This window comes from Leucopleurus acutus (genome assembly GCF_964270905.1).
Source record: "Leucopleurus acutus genome assembly, chromosome: 7".
In the NCBI taxonomy this organism is placed as follows: Eukaryota; Metazoa; Chordata; class Mammalia; order Artiodactyla; family Delphinidae; genus Leucopleurus; species Leucopleurus acutus.
The window spans coordinates 64,453,067-64,477,464 of NC_139150.1; the positions used below are offsets into that span (position 1 = coordinate 64,453,067).

At 37.6% G+C, this 24,398-nt stretch overlaps 1 protein-coding gene across 2 annotated transcripts in view; it reads right to left on the minus strand.

Moving 5' to 3' along the window:
• Positions 1 to 24,398, minus strand: part of TTC39B (tetratricopeptide repeat domain 39B) — a gene marked incomplete at its 3' end in the record, with an annotated part of 131,524 nt that overhangs the window by 15,588 nt on the left and 91,538 nt on the right. For both annotated transcript variants that reach the window (XM_082842853.1, XM_082842854.1), the window contains 9 exons: positions 24,317 to 24,381; positions 13,686 to 13,791; positions 12,253 to 12,318; positions 10,597 to 10,705; positions 9,970 to 10,037; positions 9,825 to 9,884; positions 8,218 to 8,379; positions 6,882 to 6,973; positions 2,089 to 2,215 (listed from right to left, as the gene is read on the minus strand). In XM_082842853.1, coding sequence (XP_082698979.1) covers positions 2,089 to 2,215; positions 6,882 to 6,973; positions 8,218 to 8,379; positions 9,825 to 9,884; positions 9,970 to 10,037; positions 10,597 to 10,705; positions 12,253 to 12,318; positions 13,686 to 13,791; positions 24,317 to 24,381 — 855 coding nt within the window. The remainder of the gene's footprint in view (positions 1 to 2,088; positions 2,216 to 6,881; positions 6,974 to 8,217; positions 8,380 to 9,824; positions 9,885 to 9,969; positions 10,038 to 10,596; positions 10,706 to 12,252; positions 12,319 to 13,685; positions 13,792 to 24,316; positions 24,382 to 24,398) is intronic.

Here is a 24,398-nt window from a genome sequence, read left to right on the forward strand (position 1 = left end):
TTGCTAATAGAGTAAGAGTTCAATTCAATAACTAACCGAACATTTATTTTAACTGATGATGATGTTTTTAAATTTTGCTTTTATCAAAGGAATATTTTGTCAGAAGAAGGAATGCTCATACCTGACCTTGCCATTTTATGACATATAGGATTTTGGTAAAATTCCTAGTCACCACAAATTCAAGCCAATTCTACACCCTTAGCCATGGAGAAATAAGTGCTCTGAGTTAACCTTCCTTAAGACCCTTAGTAATCAGAGCAAGCTATACATCATCAGCTCAGATATGATTACAGAGTGATCATATATTTTTTTATTAAATTTATCTATTTATCTATGCATTTATTTATTTATGGCTGCATTGGGTCTTCGTTGCTGCGGGCAGGCTTTCTCTAGTTGTGGCGAGCGGGGGCTACTCTTCATTGCGGTGCGCGGGCTTCTCAGTGCGGTGGCTTCTCTTGTTGTGGAGCGCAGGCTCTAGGCGCACGGGCTTCAGCAGTTCTGGCTCACAGGCTCTAGGCCTGCGGGCTTCAGTAGTTGTGGTGCACGGGCTTAGTTGCTCCACAGCATGTGGGATCTTCCCGGAACAGGGCTCGAACCCGTGTCCTCTGCATCGGCAGGCAGATTCTTAACGACTGCGCCACCCGGGAAGTCCCCAGAGTGGTCATATTTTTATCTCATTCCATCACAGGCACAGAACAACCCAGTCTGAGGGTGGTGTTCTCTGAGACTAAGTTGGGAAAACCTCAGTCAAGGTACTAGGTGCAGGCTAGCTCCCAACTGATGCCTGTGAGGGGCTGCAGTTTTCTTTCTCACAGAATATTTAAAGAGCTTCTATATCAATGATGAAATTATAAAAAACCGATGAAAATAGGGAAGTATACGAACAACAATTCACAAAACAAGAAATAAAATGAACAAGCATGTGAAAAGATGCTCAACTGCACATTTAAACAGTAAAACACTGTTGGTAGGAATTTAAATTGGTACAGCCTTTCTGGAGGGCAAACTGGCAATGTCAAAGTATTAAATGCATATGCCCTTCAACTCAGAATTCCATTTCTAGACGTCTCTCCAAGACAATTTTATGCCCATGTACAGAAAGAGAGATATGAAAGAATATTAATTGTAGCTTGTTTGTAGTAGTAAAAACTGGAAACTACACAACTGTTAAAGGGGGATAACTGAATAAACTCTGGAATCAAAAAAAGAAAATCATGAACCCCCAAAGGAGGATAGCAGGTGTCAGCTTGCACTAAACAGCTCTCCTGTGCTACGTGACTACCTACGCAAAACTAAAGCCCCAAAGAGTCATCATAATGTGATATATTCAGTACTTTAAAAAAAGTCTTCATTAAGACAATTTAAGTTGAAATTATGCTTTTCACAAAGTCTAGCCTAAATGGCATACCGATCAAGAAAGTGAGCTCTAGCGCTGGGCTAGAGCACAGCAGCCACCAGCCACTTATGGCTCTGGAGCAATGAGACGGGTTCAAACTTAGTTCAAACGAAGCATAGAACACACACCAGATTTCAATGGATGAGTACAATATGAAAGAATGAGAAATCGCATTAATAAGTTTTTAGAGATTACATGCTCAAATGACAAAATGTTGCATAAACTGGGTTAAACCAATACTCTTAAAATGATTATCATGTGTCCTTTTATTTTTCAATTTTTTACCGTTTGATTTTTAGTGTGGCTACTAGAAAAGGTACAGTTACATATGTGGCTTGCATTATAATTCAACTCAATTTCAATTAAGTCAACTCACCCTGTCTCTGCCTGAATTTCCTTACTTGTCAAATGAGGCTACAAAGAGAAACTCCCCTCATACAGTTACTATAAGAATTAAATGATATATTTTATAAATAGCCTTTATCAAAATTCCTAGAACATACCAATCAGTCAAAAAACATCTGCTATACTTTTTATTATTCATTAATAATTTATTTATAAATGTTCACCTTACAAACACAATGTTTTTTAATTGAGCAAACTTCACAACAAAAGTTAGATGTTCTCCCTGCCACTGTGAATAGACAATTTATTTCTAGGATGCAAACAGTAAATAAAATAAAGGCAGATACCAGGGCAGGCAAGACGAGCTTCACGGGCACGGGCAACGAGGGAGAGTAACGTCGAGCCTTCCTCACAGCAAACTTCTCCGTAGGGATCGATTTCCCAGCAATTCTCTGCTTCAAGCCATCCACCTGTCTGTGAAAAGCCCCAGCCCCAGCGAAAGGTCATTAAGAACACATACATTATTTACACCTGTCCTTGTCACGCTGTGCTCCCCAGACCAGTAGCATCAGCATCACCTGGAAACCTGTTGGAAATGCAAATTTGCAGGCTCCACCCCAGACCTATTAAATCAGCAGCTCTAGAGCCAGGGCCCAGCAATCTGGATTTCAGTGAGTCCTCCAGAGGATTCTGATGCACGCACAAGTTTGAGAACAACTGATTGACACGTATTTCTTTCTAGTTAACTTAGCAAGTGTCTTAGCCTATCAAACAAAGTCAAGGAAATCTAGATATAAAATTGGCAATTTCCATAAGTAAGCAGGAAAAAGTCCAAAGTATTTACATTGTGCATACTTGTGAGAGAGGCAATAGCGTATACTGGTACATCTCCTATTCCTTTCTGCAAGTATGACACAGATCTGTAAAGTAATGTGGCTCAAAAGATAGCCGTCAATTCACGTATAATTTGAGAAAATGTTTCCAAAGCATAGGTGATTTTGAAAATAATCAACTAAGAACATATACCATGTTTACAACCTTTCTCTCAAAATTCTAAGAAATTCCAATTATAAAATTCACAAGCACATAAAATTGAGAATAGGATGATGAGACTACATGTTCCTAGGGCACTTTTCTTATACATAACTTGGCGAATGCACCAAACACGTTGCCAAGAAGAAATTTAGGGAAATATCCAGCTATACTGAAAGAAAAAGATGCAATAAGAGGAAAAAACATTCCAGTATGAAGACAAGCTTGTGTTACATTCTTTCTGGGCACAATTTGGGAATATGGATTTTTTTAATTGAGGTGTAATAGACATATGACATTATGTTATTTTCAGGTGTACGAAGGGCTATGGCTTTTAAACCAGAATGCCCATCATTACTGTGAATTAACATCAGTGGATGAGGCAGTGGAAATGTGAGGTGGGAGTTGAGGGAAGGGGTCAGAAGCATGCAGTGGACATGAAACCTTGTCATTTAAGGATCACAGAGTCTGTATGAAGAGAACATTCATTTTGGGGACTCTCCTCTCATTATCCCAACAAATTAGATGCTATCACACATGCAGCAGACCTCAAGCTTTCTCCTGAAAATAAGATTTGTTACATATTTCAAAGAAATTATTTTGATATGGAGAAAATTTACTTTGAAGTACAGGAAGTATGGATGTAAAAGGTCCCAATGTACCTTAATATTCCATTCCATTTGTTGCTTGTGTGAAATGAGGCAATACATTCTACCAGTAAGAGGTGGCATTAATCTACATGGCTTCCACTAATGTTGATTCTATTAGTATACATGGTCCTATTGCTAAAAAGAGCTTCTCTAAAAGCATGAAAAAGTAGTCCTGGTCATACCTTCAAATTTGTTCTGACAAATTTGTCAGAGGGTTCAGCCAGGCCATTATTTCTCATAATGTGGTCACACACTATAGTATTCCACTCAAAAGTGTTTGTCACTGGGCTTCCCTGGTGGCGCAGTGGTTAAGCATCTGCCCGCCAATGCAGAGGACACGGGTTCGAGCCCTGGTCCAGGAAGATCCCACATGCCGCGGAGCAACTAAGCCCGCGCACCACAACTACTGAGCCTGCGCTCTAGAGCCCGTGAGCCACAACTACTGAAGCCCGTGCGCCTAGAACTCGTGCTCCGCAACAAGAGAAGCCACCGCAATGAGAAGCCCGCGCACCGCAATGAAGAGTAGCCCCCGCTCGCCGCAACTAGAGAAAGCCCGTGAGCAGCAACGAAGACCCAACGCAGCCAAAAATAAATAAATAAATATTTTTAAAAAAGTGTTTGTCATCAGTTATGTTTGAAGAACGCAGCTGGGCTTCTCCGTTCCTTAACTTCCTCATCTCCAGCGGTCACCTCCTCCTTTCCACCACAGCCACCCACCCCTACAGTCACACCTTAGACCACTTCATCACCTGTGGCTTTTCGACCTCAAAGTACAAATTCAAGCACACCACCCTTTGAACACCACTCTCCTCATTCTACCTTGGCTGTTCTACTAAGACTTTCAGTCCTCTTGCCTTTCAACTTTCTCCCAGCTCAGCAGTCTCTTTCTTTCCCCGTCCCTCCATCCTCCTGCTTAGACGGCCAGGCAGGCAATCTTTACTGCATACTCCCTTGCTAATGCCTAGTCGTTGCACTCATCCGGATGAAGCTCAGTATCCATCCTCCCTGCACTGGCACTGAGAACAAGTTGGTGTCACTGTAAATTCATCAACACCAACCTCTAACGAGCCCTGGCACCACCTGCCGTTCCCCCTCCTGTGTTTCTCTCATCACCTCACTGTCCCACCCTCTACAGCAATGGTTTCCAATATTCTTCATCCTCCTCACACCTCCATCCCACTCCTTTCTCTTTCACTCTCAACAGACAGCCCTGCCTGCTACTTCATAAAGAAAAACAGAAGCTGTGAGGGAGGAAGCCCTCCATCTCACACTACCACCCACGAGCTTGCATGCCTCTGCACCTGTTCTGGACTTCTTCCCTCCCATACAATAGAGGACCTGGTCCTCCCTCTAGATAAAGCCAGTCCTGCCATCAGTGCTTTGTATTCTATCTCCTCTTGCATTCTCAAGAGCCTTGCAAATATCAGTTATCCCATTTCTCGCTTATACCATTTCTCGCTTATATGTCTAACTTCTCTTTCTCCAAAGGATCCTTCCCAGTGGTTTTTGAGAATGCTCAGATCTCTCCCATTAAGATATTCTTTGATAATACATCTCCCTCCAACTCTCTCTCTGTCTCTTCCACTTCATAGTCAAAGTTATCCAGGGATGTTATTTATGCTCAACTCTCTTCATTTCTTTGTATCTCATTCACTCTTTAGCCAATCTCAGTCTGGTTTCTACCTCTGTTCTATTAACTTACCAACACCCACTCGGGATACCAATGAGCTCTGTGTCCCTAAAACACATTTTATCTTATTATTTTTTTAAGCCTACAGCACACGGTAGTCCCAGGCGCTCTCCCATCCAGGTACGAACCAGCACCGAGCCTGCTTAGCTTCCAAAATCAGACAAGATCGGGCGCACTCAGGGTGGTACGGCTGGAGACTCTGTCTTATTTTTTAAAGGAATTCTGTGTTCTATGAGACATATTTTGAGCAATCCTGGACGTTCATTTTCCTTAAACCTATATATAAAATGTAGCATCACGTCCTGACCAATATCAGCTTTGTCTTAGTTCTTTTAATGTGCAGTGCTCCTTCCTGCAAGAGCATCCTCTCATATGCTGTTCCTGAAACAGCATCCTCTCAAATGCTGTTCCCTTGGTCTGAAACTGTTATCACTACAACTCCCCACTGCCCCAGCAGCTCCCAAGCCACCTTCAGACCTCATCTCAACTATCATTCCCTCTGTGCTCTTATCCATACCTCTACTCCCACCGGGGAATGGAGGGACAGTGGGTAGTGTTGGCGATGCATGTGTTATAGGTTTCTGCCTTGCTAACTGGTAGTCCCAGTCACTGAGAGAGGAAAGAACACCAGGTTTGCTAGGGAAGACTGGATGTGGTGAGTTTTAAATGCTTTGACACATCTAAGTGAAGGTGGTAAACGGGAGCTAGATATATGGGTCTGGAGCTCAGTCACAAGGTGTGTACTAGGGATTTCAATTTGGCTTGAATCAGATTTCCTAAGGTTGAGGTTCTAAGACTGACCTTTGAAATCAAAAGCATCAACTTTTAATAGATGGAAGTAGGATGAGCTTACAAAGATACCAAGAAGGAATGGTGAGACAAGCAGGAGGAGAAAAATCAGTCATGTGTTATAATTTTGCATTTACTGGGTGATTATTTCACTGATATCTAGTTCCACTACAAGATTATGAACTGCACAAGGACAGGATCCATGCCTGTTAATTCAGCACTTAACACAGTAGTCTTCATACAGTAGGTGCTCAACATAAAGGTTACACATGAATGGATGGATGGATGGACGGACACTGGTCTAAACAAAGTTAAACAGATTACTTCACAGCAGAGCTTCTCAGAATCTTTGGCACACTAATGAAAACTAAGGGTATATTATATTGTGTTATATTCTTAAGTTTTTCTGATCACAAAATACCTTTGATTTATAACAGTAAACATCTTTAGCTAACAATACCATTTTAGGAAACTGTTCAAAATGCAGTAGCAAAGCCCCAATTACAAAACAAAAAAACATGTGTTCTCAAGATTCCCAATTACACTGGTATATCTGCAAAGTCTTGCTAAAAGGATGACATTTTGACCCTTAGTTAAATATATATATATATATATATTTTTTTTTTTTTTTTTTTTACGGTACGCAGGCCTCTCACTGCTGTGGCTTTTCCCGTTGTGGAGCACAGGCTCCGGACGCGCAGGCCCAGCGGCCATGGCTCACGGGCCCAGCTGCTCCGCGGCATGTGGGATCTTCCCGGACCGGGGCACGAACCCGTGTCCCCTGCATCGGCAGGCGGACTCTCAACCACTGCGCCACCAGGGAAGCCCTAAATATATTTTTTAAGAGTTTCTGTATCAAATCAGATAAATTAAAGAAATATGAAGGTGAGGCATGGAAGAGCACTAAGGGAAAAAGAAAGTATTTGTGTGTTCCTCTATTCATTCAGGATCTTTGTTATAGAAATAGTGTCTTGCTTACCTAAATAAAGTTACCACATCCTCTTTAGTTGCTACTACATCTTCCTCTGGAAGCATACTCAAAATTGCAGCTTTTAAGAACACATATGTTGCCTTGAGGAAAAGAAAAGCAGCTAGTCAGAGAGCATCCTAGGTACATGACATTGCTATCTTGCAAATCAGGAAAGACCTACAAATCTTCCAGATATAATATTTAAGAGGTATCAAATATATTAAAAAAAGGAAATGAAGTCTTATATCACCTGTTCCAAATGAGATCAAAACTTTTCACCTAATTTTGGCCATTTTCCTATTATACAACTGTAACGTTCATGGATGAGAAAATGGACAAAATGAAAAACAGATCATTATCTCATTCCTCCCAACTTTTCACAAATGGATCAGAATTTTTTTAGAACTCTTTTTAATTAATTAATTTATTTATTTGCGGTACGTGGGCCTCTCACTGTTGTGGCCTCTCCCGTTGGGGAGCACAGGCTCCGGACGCGCAGGCTCAGCGGCCATGGCTCACGGGCCCAGCCGCTCTGCGGCATGTGGGATCTTCCCAGACCGGGGCACAAACCCGTGTCCCCTGCATCGGCAGGCGGACTCTCAACCACTGTGCCACCAGGGAAGCCCTGTATTTTATTTTATAGCTAGCAGTTTGTACCTCTTAATCTCCTTCCCCTAACTTGCCACACCTGTTGGAATGGCTATCATCAAAAAGACAACAAATAATAAACGTTGATGAGATTGTGGAGAAAAGGGAACCCTAGTATACTGTTGGTAGGAATGTAAATTGGTACAGCCACTATGGAAAACAGAATGAAGTTCTTCAAAAAATTAAAATAGAACTACCATATGATCCAGCATTTCCATTCCTGGGTATATATCCAAAGAAAAACGAAAACACTAATTCAAAAAGATATGTACATCATAACGTTAATAGCAGCATTATTTACAAAAGCCAAGACATGGAAGCAACCTAAGTGTGCAGCAACGGATGAATGGATAAAGAATTAATTTTGATTATTATGAAAAGCCTTGTTATCAGGGTATCAAAAAGTCTACAAACAATTATCAATACTTGATATCTAATACTTTTTATATATAAGTACAGTTCATCTTCACAGATAAAGCCTCTCTGTTGAAAAAGACTATTTGGATGGCTTTTAAAGCACGTAGTGCTGAGGACAGTGGTTACAAACAGCAGGTACTTAATGTCCACTTCGTCCTCTGATGGATCTCTAAGTTGAGAAAACAGTGTCAATATCATACTATGGAAGAAACAGTCCTAGATGAAAATCATCCTGTACACTTATGAGCAAACAGATGACATTAATGAAACTGTACTTTACCTTGGACCATTTACTCTCTTTGCAAAGCAGATCTGAATAGTAATACGCCTCCCTCCAGTTTTGTTGGAATACAAAAATCCACATCAGCTCCCAATAACAGAGATGGTGAAACTGTTTCCATTCTTCTTGAACTGAAATGCATTTTCGAAATATCTCTTGTGCCTATAAGTCAATTGCATAAAGCTGATCATCCAGATATTAGACAAGGAGATAATAACCTAATGGAAAAATACATAAAACACTTTGTACAAAAAGAGCAAAATCATCACTCATGAAACCACTCAATACGACAACACATTCCTTTCCTTACATGCAACAATACAGTTCAATTTTGCCTCTTTATGTAACTTTGTGAGAGGGCCATGGAACTTTATAATGTGGGAGTAGCAAAGTTCCTTTCTTAAGTAAGACGTAAAATGCAGAAGTCCTTTAAGAAAAGATTTGACAATAAATTTAGAACTTCCAGAGAGTAAAATATACCTTAAACAAAGTTAAAGGCAATGGACAGACTGGGAGAAGATATCGCTATATGCGTAACGGGCAAAGGATCAACCCTTATACAGCAATTTTATAAAATCCTTAAAAAAAGACAAACAACTCAGTGGGAAAATTGTTTAAAGATATAAACAGGAAATTAGAGAAAAAGATAATGAGTGGCAAATATACATATGAAGAAATTTTTACACTGGAAAAGATAAATTAAAAGATTAGATTATCATTTTTCAGCCACCACATTGGCAAAAATAAAACAGATAAATAATGACCAGAGTTGCCAAAGAGCACTGAAAACAAGTATTCTCATATCTTTACAGGAGTTTAAATGGACTAGCCTTGTTAGGAGGGCAATTTGTCTGAATTTATCAAAATGCAAACATCTTTGACCTAGAAATCCTCATTATCAGAATCGATCTTATATAAATACACTTTTGCACAGAAATATACACATAATAATGTTTACAACAGCATTATGTATAGTAGCCAAATGTCTATCAATAGTGGGCTGCTTTAATAAGTACAGTACATCCATCTCATTGAATGAAACCCAGCCATCACAAAGAATGAGGAAGATTTAGAAATACTAACCTGGAAAGAAATCCAAGATGTATTGTAAGTAGAAAAAAATCAAATCAAGGAAAAATACATGTTTGACCCCATTTGTGTAGAAGAAAATTGTTCATGAGTATATTTATATAAAAGGCTATTCACTCTTCTTCTTCAAGAGAATTAGTGAATAATTTCCTTTGATGGGGAGCACACATGTAGTACAGTGGAGTGACCTTTATGCAGGGGCAAGATTCCAAAGCCAATATGTAATACCGAGATGGATAGTAGTCAAAGATTTTTGAAAGCCCCTTAAACTGCCCAACTGTACTTCTATATCCTACCCTGAATTGCCTCAGGTACTTTATGTGCAAATGTAGAGTATATTCAGTAGTTTACTATATATCATAGAGTGCATCCACACAATTAACTTTTGGCTTTTTAATTACATGTTTTCCCTTTATTTCTGTCTAGTGCATATAGCTGGACTTGCTCATATGGAATGGGTGCACTACGCAACTCCACCATATAGACAGCCCCCCAAATGACCCCTTCAAATAAGTTACCTCTTCCACATTTCCTTTCAGCAGCTCTATCCGGCCATGATAAAACAACATGAGGGAGCCCTGCGGAGGGAGAAACAGACTGTTCAATGGTCAACCCTGGTTGATTGATTATGGTTGAAAAAGACACTTGAAATTCTAAGCGTACATTTGGAAACTGCTGGAGGTAGGGCTCAAGGAGACGCTCTGCTTCCACAACATTCACTTCTCCTGTACCTAGAAATTTAACAGGAAAAGCCTCAGTCTTCAAGAAATGTGGTTGACATTTATAACTATTTCTCCAAATTTCATTAAAATATAGCAAAGACCTATTCATGGAAAACTGTTAATTTGTCATTTTAATATTTGGGAAATAAAAGAAGACAAGTCTCATCTATGACTTTAGTTTAAGAAAGCTCTAGGGCAAATTCTTAGGAGCAGAGGTGGTTGCCTTCAGTTTCTAATTGAAATTTCTGGTTTTAATAGCAATATTGAACTTATTTTAACCAAAAATTTAATTTTCTGCTAAAAAAAGAAATGTAATATGCTAAAAATAGATCACCTTAAACAAGCTTTATAGAATTTTTTAGCTGAGAACTGATTACAACGAATTTGATGAAAGAAACCCTCCACCCCCTCTGCCAAATGTTACTATGAGAAATGTCACAATTTTTCACTTTTGCTCAAAAAAAAGGTAAATACAGGCTACGACCTCTTACTGATTTTTCTAAATTTTTACTTACTCAGATGAAAGATAATCAACATTCAATGATGTGAAATATAATCCAGTCCTTACCAAGTATCAGGGAGATATAAGTATGAAAAGCTAGCATAGTTAAGCAGCATAGTGGAGACCTCATGCTTCTTCCTAAGGCACCTTCCCGTAACTGCAGGATGCCCAACTCCTATGGGAATTAGAGGCATTTTAGAATGAGAAGAGCATGATTGAAACATCATATTCAGAGACTTTAAAATGCTAGCTCATGGATCCCCACTCTCCATGAAGGTGGGGTTTATTTTTCAAGAGCTTAGAATAGCAGTAGTATCTAACTAGAAGCAAATTTTACATGTTAAACTGGCATAAGACAATCTCCCAAATTCTTATATCATGTGATCTTAGGGAGAGAAAAAGGTAGAGCTCATTTCATAGAAAATGCTGTATTTCTCTTATATAAATATTAATTTATTAAAACATATTGAGGATCTAAGTACAAAATGCTACGGTGGGTATGAATATATACAGTTCTATGTCTTCAAAGATCTTTCCATCAAATAGCGAAGGTAGTATATGAACACATAATTTTATTGGAATATGGCAAGGGCCATAAGAAAGATAAGTAAATGATTCTGAAAGCTAGGAATACTTGAGCTTTGTTGGGAGAAGATAAGAGAAAGCTTTGTGGAATAGGTGACATTTATCTCAATCCTAATGGATGGAGAGGCTCTCAAGAGACATTATTTGGGAGGATGCCAGTTGGGGAGGACATCCAAAACAGACACCAGCAGAAGCATGGAAACAGAAAAGCGCAGGGTCTATCTGGTGAACAACCATTTGCCCAGTTTAGCAGGAACACTAGGGAAGCAAAAAGGATGGGTAGTAGGCTAGAAGCACTGGCTAGAATCAGATCCTAGGGCCCTTGAATCCGTGCTATAGTTTGGACTTTATTCAAGGGGCAAGTTGGAGCTACTAAAGAAATAAGGTGGAAGATGAATAGTAGAGGGGAGGGTAACGATGAAATACAGAGTCTGAATAGATAGACCATATCAGGAAGGGATCACCATAAATACATAATACTTATGGAGAACCTGGACAGTGGAATAAATAGGGAAAAAAATTACAGCTTCTTGTACCTGTTCTCATCTATTTCTCAAAACCTGCTCTCTGGACTAACAGGGACAACTTTTGCAATAAAGCAACTCTGGTAATAGCATATTGAGTGTTATGATTAATAAATGTTATACACTACAAAAACAACCACACAGAACTATAACAAACAAAACTCATGGAAAACAAATTTCCTTGCTTAGTTTTATAGTGAAACGTGTAAAAACAAGGAAAACCAAAACAACTGCAACTATGCTTGATCCATACGAATCATAAAATGTTAGACAGGGAAATCTAGCCTAATTTCTTGGTTTTGCAGGAAACTCTGGGGTTGCAAAAATGTTAGGGAAGCACATTTTAACCTCACATGAGTACTAAAGATCCAGCAAGCAGCAATATTAGTAAAACATAAATTTTAATCCCAGAATTTAAATAACAAAGATGAAAATTTTTAACTTTCAATAGAAAAACCATCTCTTAACTCCTGAAAAATATAATCAAGACCCAATGCCTCTTTGTTGTTCTGAAAACAAATTGCTAGTTATGAGGACACGTTGTATTTCCCTCATATTCAATAAATAACTTTTATTTTCCTTGTCAAAATTTAAAAAAAAATTAATTTTGTACCCTATTTCCAGAAAATCCTATAAATTCTAGTAGTCTGATAATCCGTGCTGGTAAAAGGGACAGCATCTGTAAGAAAAAAAATACAAGTGTACTTAGTGTTAGTACATCTAACTGTAGATAAATGTTAAACTCTAACCAACTTAAAGTTTTAATGATTCAGTAATATGAAAAATTAGAACCAAGTTTAAACCACTGGACACGTCTCAATCACCACATACTGCACCTAGTATAATCATTACTTGTGACTTAATTTCATTTAGTTAAGACAATACACCTAAAAAGTTAAAAACAAAACAAAAAACCTGGCTTTTTCAGAATGCTCTAAAGAACACTTGCTCCTTTCATGTGGGTTGATAAAGTGATGAGAAGATAACCCCCAGTGTCCACCTCCAAAGTGTTTCTTTTAGCATCCTTTTCCAAAAGCAAAAGTCTGTTGTATTCTTCATATATGCAGGCATGACCCAGAAGTAGACACCTACAGCACTACAGCCCCTCTCTGGGACATCCCTAAAGAGTAGGATAAAGGGAAGTCCTCCCAGGGCAGAACTTTGAGCAGTGCCCTGTTTGTTCACTTTGCTTGGAAGGAGAAATGGCCATATATGCAATTATTTACTGATTCATGGGTGTTTGCCAGTGGTTTGGTTGGATGGTCAGGGCTTTAGAAAGAACATGATGGGAAAATTGATGACAAGGAGCTCTGGGAAAGAGGTATACGGACAGACATCTCAGAATGGGCAAAAAATGTGAAGATATTTGTGTCCCATGTGAATGTTCACCAAAGGCTGGCCTCAGCAGAGGAAGATTTTAATAATCAAGTGGATAGGGTGATTCATTTTGTGGACACTAGCCAGCCTCTCTCCTCAGCCACCTCTGTCATCAACCAATGGGCTCATGAACAAAGCGGCCACGGTAGTGTATACACTTATGTGTGGGATTCCCTTTACTACTTAATTTTCTCACCAATTCCAGTCAAACCTTAATAAAATATCAAAATATCTAAATAATATAGCAATTGGACAGATATCTACTCAAACCCTTCATCTACCCCAGAGCTTCATCATCCCTCAAACTATATTGTTCCCTCACCTATTTTCAATTTCAGAGCCACCATTGCTATAGCAATAATATTTCTGATGTGGAAGTAGAACTGAATTTCAAGCTCCTTATTACCAAAAAATGTTACTAGTCCATTCAGAGAGCTGCATGCTTCCCGTATTATACAATCGAAAACTATTCTGAGCATGTGCAGAACTTTACAGCACATTCTGGCCAAAGCCCCCACTGGTTCACAGCACAAGAAAACTGATCCCACTGTAGCCACTTGCCAACCAAACCCAGGTAGTGGTTCAGGGTGAGGTTCAAATGCAGTAGCAGAGGCACTGAAAACCTAAGGTTCTTGTACGAAAGATTCTGGTTGCTTTCTGATCACTTACCAAATTAAAGGCCCCTATTCCAAGCTTGACGCCACCTTCAAACTCATAGAAGAACTGCTGCTCAACTTTGTTCTTCTGAATTACGTGCAGGATAGAAAGACATTCTCTGGATTGAAGAAAACAGTTATACTGTAAGTTTACTATGACACTGAAAACTAATTTTAAGTCAAATTTTGCATTTACATACCGTAAGATAAATGTCATTAGCCAAAATACTGAGAATTTTTAAGTGGATGAAGCTGTGCTGCGTTTACTTTTTTCTTTTTTTAGTTTGCCGATATTTTATTTTATTTTTTAATACATCTTTATTGGAGTATAATTGCTTCACAATGCTGTGCTAGTTTCTGTTGTACAACAAAGTGAGTCAGCCATATGCATACATATATCCCCATATCCCCTTCCTCTTGAGCCTCCCTCCCATCCTCCCTATCCCACCCCTCTACTGGGTAATCATCATTAAGGAAAAACGACACACTCATTTCTACACTGTTTATCAGCACAATCTTTCTGGGCTTAAAGCAAAAGAGGGTTGAAATATCAGCAAGCATGACTCAGGAGCCAAAGGACCGCAGGACTGTGATCTCACAGTTTCCCAGCAATGTGTTAGAGGAGACTTCCTAGGAATGCTCAGTCTCTCAGCCGTTGTGCACACTTCAGCAACCTACCCTCCACTGAGTAACTGAGGTGCTACTGACAAAAAGACTTGAATTTCAGCATGATCACCATGGTCTCAAATAGACCAAAATGAAACTCACAACTAGGAAAGATTGAAAGAGGAAAGCAAGCTCGATCACAATTGCCTGCAACTGTCCTCTTATTTTTCCCTCTTCCATCCAAGCCAATCTTTCTGATTTCTCACTTTAATTAATTTTCTATGCATTTTTCCCTTTCCCTTCACATCTTCAAAAGGCAAATACTTAATCAGAGAAATGCAGATGAAAACAATGACAAAGATGTAAAAGTTGGCAATAACCAGAAATTGCTTATCAAACTGACAGATATATTTTTTAAAGGTAGTAAGAAATAGCCAGATTTTATGTATCACCTGGTGTGATGCACTTATAAATCATGCAACTTCACTTATGATGTATTCTAGCCAAATGCAACTAACCTGAATCTAATTTCCAGTTTACAGGAAATATAAAGGGCTACAGGAATGCTATGGACTGAACTATATTTCCCCCAAATTCATATGTTGAAGCTCTAATCCCCCCACCCAGTGTGACTGTATTTGAAGACAGAGATTTTAGGAAGTAATTAAGGATAAACGAGGTCATAAGGGTGGGGTCCTCCTCTGATAAGATTGGTGGCCTTATAAGAGGAAGGTCTCTCATTTCCATGTGAGGACACAGTGAGAAGGTGGCTGTCTGCAAGCCAAGAAGAGAGTCCTCACCAGAACCTGATCATGCTGGTACCCAGATCTTGGACTTTCATCCTCCAGAACTGTGAAGAAATAAATTTCTGTTGCTTATGCCATCCAGTGTATGATATTTTGTTATGGCAGCCTGAGCTGACTATGACAAGGAACAAGCTAAATGAAAACTCAAGGAAGCCACCAAACAAATCTGTGCATATCCTGCAGGACAAATGGGTTGCGCTTTTCAACAACTCTCATGAATACAGAGATTCTTCTAGAATAAGATGTATTTAATGAACATAAACACTGGATGTTCAAGGCAGTCTTGGGTTGGATCCTGGTGCTGACATTCCAGCAGTAAAAGAGATTTGGGGACAACAGGCAAAATTTGAAGATGGATTGAGTATTATATGAAATGAAGACTTGTTGACACGAAAAAGTAAACATCATTAACTGAAAAAAAGCAGGTTAAAAAATAGTACATACAGTGTGATCTCATTTTTGTTTAAAAAAATATATATCTTTAGATACATGTAGAAAATATTCTGAAAGAATATATACTAAGATGTTAACAGCCATAATTACTGGGTGATAAGTATATGGTGTGTGTGTGTATTTTAATATTTGCTCATCCACATTTTCCTATTTTCCAAAATATATATGCCACTTTTGTGATAAAAACCATTATTTTAATTTTTTAAATAGAAAACCAGTGCTGGCAAAGGTAAGAACAAATAGACACATTCATTTATTTATGGTAAAATGGTAGTTATAGTAAAGAGGTTGGCAACCTATTGGAACATAGCCACACCCATTTACTTATAGTCTATGGCTGCTTACACCTTGCGGTCATAGAGTTGAGTAGTTGGGACAGAGATCTTACAACCCACAAGCCTAAACACTTACTGTCTGGTATTTTAAGAAAAAGTTTGCCAATCCAATTATTCTTCAGAATAATTTTGCAATATATATCAGAAATCTTACACACGTGCATACCTTTGAACCAACAAATCTAATTTTATTCTAAGGAAATAGCATGGATACACACAAAACTTGACCTATAAGGAAAGATACTGTATTACTACCTATAATAAAAATTTATAAACAAACTAAATAGGCAACAACCGGAAATTGGTTACGAAGATAGTTGCATGCATGCATACATTTATACATACACATGTAGTATATCCAAATAGTGGAATACTGTGGAGCCATTAAAAGCCATGATGAATTAAAAATACTTAATGATCTAAAATTTTCTGACATGAAGTGAAAAAAGAAATTTCAAACTGACACAAAGCATATAATCTCACTGTATAAAAAGATAATTATATATGCTTATATACATGCACAAAACTTCAAATGTCAAAATATCAACAGGATGGCAGGATATGCATATTATGTTCAGAGTTATTTTCTGTGTAAATGTTCTATTTGCTGATAATAGATGATTATTACAAAATGCTCAAATAACATGGAGAAACCCTAAGTGTCCCTACACAATCATCCCACAGAGAGACGGTCACTGTTAACAGCCTGGTACATAATTTTCTAGTTGTTTTTATGCTTTACAAACAATGCAATCTTTAGAAAACACAAATGGGATCACATAGTATATACTCTTCAATAGATTATATTGACAATTTTCCATGAAAATGCATGAAAGCTACCTTATTCTTTAACAAGTACATATTATTCCATTCTATGGAATAATTTATTTAACCAAATTCCTATTCTTAAATTTTCAAGTTGTTTCAAAATATTCCATATTACAAACAATGCTGCTAAAGTGTTCTTATACCTTTATCAAGTACTTTCCTATATCAAGTACTATAACTATATTTATACCATCCTAACTGTTCATAGGATAAATTCTTAGAAAAAGAACTTCTGAGATTGAAGGTAATGCATATTCTTAATTTTGGTATATACTGCCAGAACATCCTTCATAAAAACTCTATCCGTTTAGACCCCCACCAACCTATGAGTTTCTCACACTGTCATTTGCCCTGAGTCATTTATATCACATTTCTATTTGTATTTTTTATTACGGGATATTTTTGCCATGATGAAAATTTATATGTTTATTTGGTCAGGTTAGTCTTCTATGGTTTCTGATTTTATGTCACACTTTAAAAGGCTTCTGAAATTGACATCATATATCTACAGATATGACACACTGAGAAGGACACCACATCACTTCTATAGTATTCTTGCCATAGAAAAATCTGAATTTAATCATTAAACAACATTAGATAAGTCCACCTTGAGCAATGGTCTAAAAAATACCTGCCCAGTATTCTTCAAAAATGTCAAGGTCCTGAAAGACAAAGAAAGACTGAGGGACTCTTCCAGATTAAAACTGACTAAGGAGACGTAACAACTAAATGTGACATCCAGGATCCTGGAGTGAATCCTGGACCAGAATAAGGACACTGGTGGGACAATCAGAAAAATTTGAGTAAAGTCAATGAAGTAGTTAATAATAGTATATCAATGTTCATTTCCTGGTTTTAATAATTATACTGTGGTTCCATAAGATGTTAACATTTGTATATTGGAAGAATATATGATAATTCTTTGTAAAAATTCTGGAATCATTTCAAAGTGAAAAATTTTTAAATAAATCAAAAGTTTAAAGGCCTTTGTGCTTTAGGACTATAAAAAGACTTTCCTATGTTTTGGTTGTACTCTTCTAAAAATATTTTAATATCAAATCTATATGGAATGTATCATTTTTTTATTTTTTGAATTTTATTTATACAGCAGGTTCTTATTAGTCATTAATTTTATACACATCAGTGTATATATGTCAATCCCAATCGCCCAATTCATCAAACCACCTCCCCCAAGCCCCCGCCGCTTTACCCCCTTGGTGTCCATAAGTGTGTTCTCTACATCTGTGTCTCAATTTCTGCCCTGCAAACTGGTTCAACTGTACCATTTTTCTAGGTTCCACATGTATGCGTTAATATATGATATTTGTTTTTCTCTTTTGGACTTACTGAAGGAACAGTTTGCTAGTATTCTGTTGAGGATTTTTACATTTATATTCATCAGTGATATTGGTCTGTAATTTTCTTTTTTTGTAGTATCTTTGGTTGGTTTTGGTATCAGGGTGATGGTGGACTCATAGAATGAGTTTGGGAGTGTTCCTTCCTCTGTAATTTTTTGGAAGAGTTTGAGAAGGATGGGTATTAGCTCTTCTCTAAATGTTTGATAGAATTCACCTGTGAAGCCATCTGGTCCTGGACTTTTGTTTGTTGGAAGATTTTTAATCACAGTTTCAATTTCATTATTTGTGATTGGTCTGTTCATATTTTCTATTTCTTCCTGGTTCAGTCTTGGAAGGTTATACCTTTCTAAGAATTTGTCCATTTCTTCCAGGTTGTCCATTTTATTGGCATAGAGTTGCTTGTAGCAGTCTCTTAGGATGCTTTGTATTTCTGTGGTGTCTGTTGTAACTTCTCCTTTTTCATTGCTAATTTTATTGGTTTGAGTCCTCTCCCTCTTTTCTTGATGAGTCTGGCTAACGGTTTATCAATTTTGTTTATCTTCTTGAAGAGCCAGCTTTCACTTTTATTGATCTTTGCTATTGTTTTCTTTGTTTCTATTTCATTTATTTCTGCTCTGATCTTTACGATTTCTTTCCTTCTGCTAACTTCGGGGGTTTTTTGTTCTTCTTTCTCTACTTCCTTTAGGTGTAAGGTTAGATTGTTTATTTGAGATTTTTCTTGTTTCTTGAGGTAGGCCTGTATAGCTATAAACATCCCTCTTAGAAATGCTTTTGCTGCATCCCATAGGTTTTGGATTGTCGTGTTTTCATTGTCATTTGTCTCTAGGTATTTTTTGATTTCCTCTTTCATTTCTTCAGTGATCTCTTGGTTGTTTAGCAACGTATTGTTTAGCCTCCATGTGTTTGTGTTTTTTTCTTCTTTTTCGCTGTTATTCATTTCTAATCTCATAGTGTTGTGGCCAGAAAAGATACTTGATATGATTGCCATTTTCTTAAATTTACTGAGGCTTGATTTGTGATCCAAGATGTGATCTATCCTAGAGAATGTTCCATGTGCACTTGAGAAGAAAGTGTAATCTGCTCTTTTGGGATGGAATGTCCTATAAATATCAATTAAATCTATCTGATCTACTGTGTTATTTAAAGCTTGTGTTTCCTTATTAATTTTCTGTTTGGATGATCTGTCCATTGGTGTAAGTGAGGTATTAAAGTCCACCACTATTATTGTGTCACTGTCAATATCCTCTTTTAGAGCTGTTAGCAATTGCCTTATGTATTGAGGTGGTCCTGTGTTGGGTGCATATATATTTATAATTGTTATATCTTCTTCTTGGATTGATCCCTTGATCATTATGTAGTGTCCTTCTTTGTCTCTTGTAACATTCTTTAAAGTCTATTTTATCTGATATGAGTATTGCTACTCCAGCTTTCTTTTGATTTCCATTTGCACGGAATATCTTTTTCCATCCCCTCACTTTCAGTCTGTATGTGTCCCTAGGTCTGAAGTGCGTCTCTTGTAGACAGCATATATATGGGTCTTGTTTTTGTATCCATTCAGCAAGCCTGTGTCTTTTGGTTGGAGCATTTAATCCATTCACATTTAAGGTAATTATTGATATGTATTTTCCTATGACCATTTTCTTAAGTGTTTTGGGTTTGTTTTTGTAGGTGCTTTTCTTCTCTTGTGTTTCCCACTTAGAGAAGTTCCTTTAGCATTTGTTGTAGAGCTGGTTTGGTGGTGCTGAATTCTCTTAGCTTTTGCTTGTCTGTAAAGCTTTTGATTTCTCCATCGAATCTGAATGAGATCCTTTCTGGGTAGAGTAATCTTGGTTGTAGGTTCTTCCCTTTCATCACTTTAAGTATATCATTCCACTCCCTTCTGGCTTGTAGAGTTTCTGCTGAGAAATCAGCTGTTAACTTTGTGGGAATTCCCTTGTATGTCATTTGTCATTTTTCCCTTGCTGCTTTCAATAATTTTTCTTTGTCTTTAATTTTTGCCAATTTGATTATTATGTGTCTCGGCGTGTTTCTCCTTGGGTTTATCCTGTATGGGACTCTCTGTGCTTCCTGGACTTGGGTGGCTATTTCCTTTTCCACATTAGGGAAGTTTTGACTATAATCTCTTCAAATATTTTCTCTGGTCCTTTCTCTCTCTCTTCTCCTTCTGGGACTCCTATAATGCGAATGTTGTTGCATTTAATGTTGCCCCAGAGGTCTCTTAGGCTGTCTTCATTTCTTTTCATTCTTTTTTCTTTATTCTGTTCCGCAGCAGTGAATTCCACCATTCTGTCTTCCAGGTCACTTATCCGTTCTTCTGCCTCAGTTATTCTGCTATTGATTCCTTCTAGTGTAGTTTTCATTTCAGTTATTGTATTATTCATCTCTGTTTGTTTGTTCTTTAAATCTTCTAGGTCTTTGTTAAACATTTCTTGCATCTTCTTGATCTTTGCCTCCATTCTTTTTCCAAGGTTCTGGATCATCTTCACTATCATTATTCTGAATTCTTTTTCTGGAAGGTTGCCTATTTCCACTTCATTTAGTTGTTTTTCTGGGGTTTTATCTTGTTCCTTCATCTGGTACATAGCCCTCTGCCTTTTCATCTTGTCTATCTTTCTGTGAATGTGGTTTTTGTTCCACAGGCTGCAGGATTGTAGTTCTTCTTGATTCTGCTGTCTGCCCTCTGATGGATGAGGCTATCTAAGAGGCTTGTGCAAGTTTCCTGATGGGAGGGACTGGTGGTGGGTAGAGGTGACTGTTTCTCTCTGGAATGTATCTTTCATACAGTCTTTTTTCCAAAACGAAGAGCCAATTTTCCCAAAACCATTTATTAAAGTACCCATATTTTCCCACTGATTTTAAAGAGATTTATGTATATATAGGTTTTTAGTATGCTTTGAATTCGCTGGTAAATGTACGTGTGTGTACACAGAAGTGCATGCATGATGTACACACACACATGCATGCACACGCATGTATGCACGCACGCGTGCGCGCACACACACACACACACACACACACACACACACACACACACACACGAGTTTCTAAGCCCTATGTTCCATTCCACTGATATATATTTCTGTGCCATTACAAGACTATTTTAATTCCTTTGGTTTTTAAGTTTTGATGACTGAAAAAGCAATCAACTCTTTAACATTCTTTTATATCTTCTAAAAAATATTTCAAGAGGAAAAGTAAAAACAATATATCAGGTTCCCCAAATCCACTCCCTTCCAGGATTTTGAATGGAATATAATTTTATGAAATCATGTTGGGTAAAAGCATCTCTTAAAATACTAAATCTTCATTCTGCTTCCAGTAATAGCAGGGTGGCTTATATTAGATTAACCCTCCCACAGATAACAATTATAAACTCTGGACAAAATGCAAAATGCATATTTAAAATATATTGGTAGGCACTGGAAACTGAAAAAAAAAGTAATGGGAAACTGGAGAAGGGTTGAAATTTGAAAAAAGAGAACAACTCTTGAAGGGACCTTAAGTTTATATGGCTAGTCACCTGGAAGTACTCCCTAGTACACTTGGTGCAGGACGCCTAGAACTTACACAGAAAGCCACAGTCTTATTGGCTTCTAAAGGAGCCCAGGGTTCAAATCTGCCAGATTACCTATAAGGTAATGGGGGAATTTTCAGATAGGAGAGAACCACATAGGAGGGAAACACCAAAATCAGTGTTAGAACTCCACTCAAATTCTTGGCTGATTCATGATCTATGTGAGCACTGGGGAAACTCCAAAGAAAAGCAGAGACAAGACAGAAGAAGTAATAGAACCAAGATTTCAGATGCTTCCCACTACCAAAGAGTGAAGAGTATGGGCTCTAAGTCTAGTCAAGTCAAATGCTTCCCAGAGCAAGAATCAGCACTATTCTGAGAAAGAAAACAGAACCTAGAGTCTCTACAATGTATCACTATCTAGTGTACAATCAAAAAATTATTGACTTGATAACAGAAAAACATGACATATAGTCAGGAGAAAAAGCAGGCAATAGAAACTGACCCCAAGACAGCCCAGATGTTGAGATAATGTCTAATCTGAAGAAAACAATTTTTTTAAATGAACAGCAGCTCAGTGACCTATTGAACAAAATCAGGTGACTAACATGTAATTGGGGTCTCAGAAGGAGAAAAGTGAGAATGGAGCAGAAAAAAATACTTGAAGAAATAATAGCTACACATTTCTCAAAGCCATACTTAAGCACATCAGTCAATGTGCTAAGAATAAAAAATACAAGTCTTCAAAGCAGCCAGAAGAAATGACAAATTACAGACAAGGGAAAAATAATTAAAATAACAGCTGACTTATGATCAGAAACAATAGAGGTTATAATACAATGGATTGACAGTTTTAAAGGGGCAAAAGAAGAAAAGAAAAAGAAAACCTTGTAACTCGAGAATACTATACTGAGCAAAAACAGCCTTCAAAAATAAAGATGTGGGCTTCCCTGGTGGCGCAGTGGTTGAGTGTCCACCTGCCGATGCAGGGGACACGGGTTCGTGTCCCGGTCCAGGAAGATCCCACATGCCGTGGAGCAGCTAGGCCCGTGAGCCATGGCCGCTGAGCCTGTGCTCTGCAACGGGAGAGGCCACAACAGTGAGAGGCTTGCGTACCGCAAAAAAATAAATAAATAAAAAATAAAGATGGGGCTTCCTTGGTGGCGCAGTGGTTGAGAGTCCGCCTGCCGATGCAGGGGACATGGGTTCGTGCCCCAGTCCGGGAAGATCCCACATGCCGCGGAGTGGCTGGGCCCGTGAGCCATGGCTGCTGAGCCTGCAAGTCCGGAGCCTGTGCTCCTCAACGGGAGAGGCCACAACAGTGAGAGGCCTGCGTACCACAAAAAATAAATAAATAAATAATAAAGGTGTTTTCAGGTAAATGAAACAGTGAGAATTGATGAAAGTAGACACACACTGTAAGAAATCTTAAAAGAAATGCTTCAGTCTGAAATTAGACAGGAATGAATGAACACCAAAAATGGTAAATATATGGGTTAATAGTGAAGACCATGACATAAAATTGTTTAAAGCAAAAGATGGTACCACTCTGTGGAGTGTGTAATATACATACGTGTACTATTGTAAGAATAGTATAAAAGACAACAGGTGGTAAATGAAACTATACTTTTGCAAAGTTCTTATACTTGTGCAATGGTACAATATTAACTCTAAGTTGACTATGATAAGTTAAGAAGGCTATTATAATCACTAGAGCAAACACTTAAAAAAATTAAAGAGGGCTATAGCTAAGAAAACAATGGAAGGATTCCACTGGAATACATATACATATTTTTTTTTTACTTGAAGCAAAAGAAGGCAGAAAAATAAGGGGGGGGGGACAAATAAGGCAAAGGAAAAAAGCAAAATGGTACTCACAAGTGCAAACATATTAACTGTCACACTGAGTAAAGAAGCAAGACCAAATTAAGCATGTTTACAAAAAATGCAAATTACATACAAAAACAAAGATAGGTTTAAAGTAAAAGAATATATGCCATGCAAATACTAATTATAAAAAAGCATGAGTAGCTTTACTAATATCAGACAAAACAGATTTCAAGACAAGGAATATTATAAGGAGTTACATAGGAACATTTTATAATGATGAAAGATTAATTCATTAGGAAGATAAAACAATTAAAATATATATAAGCCCAATAATAGAGGTTCTAAATATACAAAGCAAATACTGACAGAACTAAAGGGAGAAATGGATGACTCCAGAATCAAAGCTGAAGATTTTTAACTCTGTGAGTAAAGGATAGGACAACTAGATAAAAATCAGTAAGGATATAGAAGATGTGAATGACACTATGGTCCAGTTTAATTGAAAATCTGAATCATTGCAGAACTTCATTGGAGCAGTGATGTTCTAGAGTCTGGACCAAAGACATACCTGTACATACCTGTCATTTTAAATTTATAAATTGTTTTTAGGAGAGAGAAACTAAGATTATCTAATCAGAAATTATGTAAGTACTTTTCTTTACAGCTATTTTTCTTTTAAAACTGCATTTAAACTTAACTTGTGTTGTCCTATGGCATTGAATACACCTCAGTAAGCCAAAAATCAAATGCACTTTTACCAACACGAAATTTTAAAAAACATAGTCATACTGACTGAGAACTTTGAAGTACAAAATGGTACATAGTACAAGAATCACTTAGAAACCACAAGAACGTGGTCAAAAAGGTACAAACCCTGTTAAAATATTTTTTATAAATCTTAATTTTTAACTTACTTATATATTTGGTAACTTGTTCTAATTTTGAGTCCACCTTTGATGAAGTTGATCATATTTTCATCCTGAAAACAATTAAATA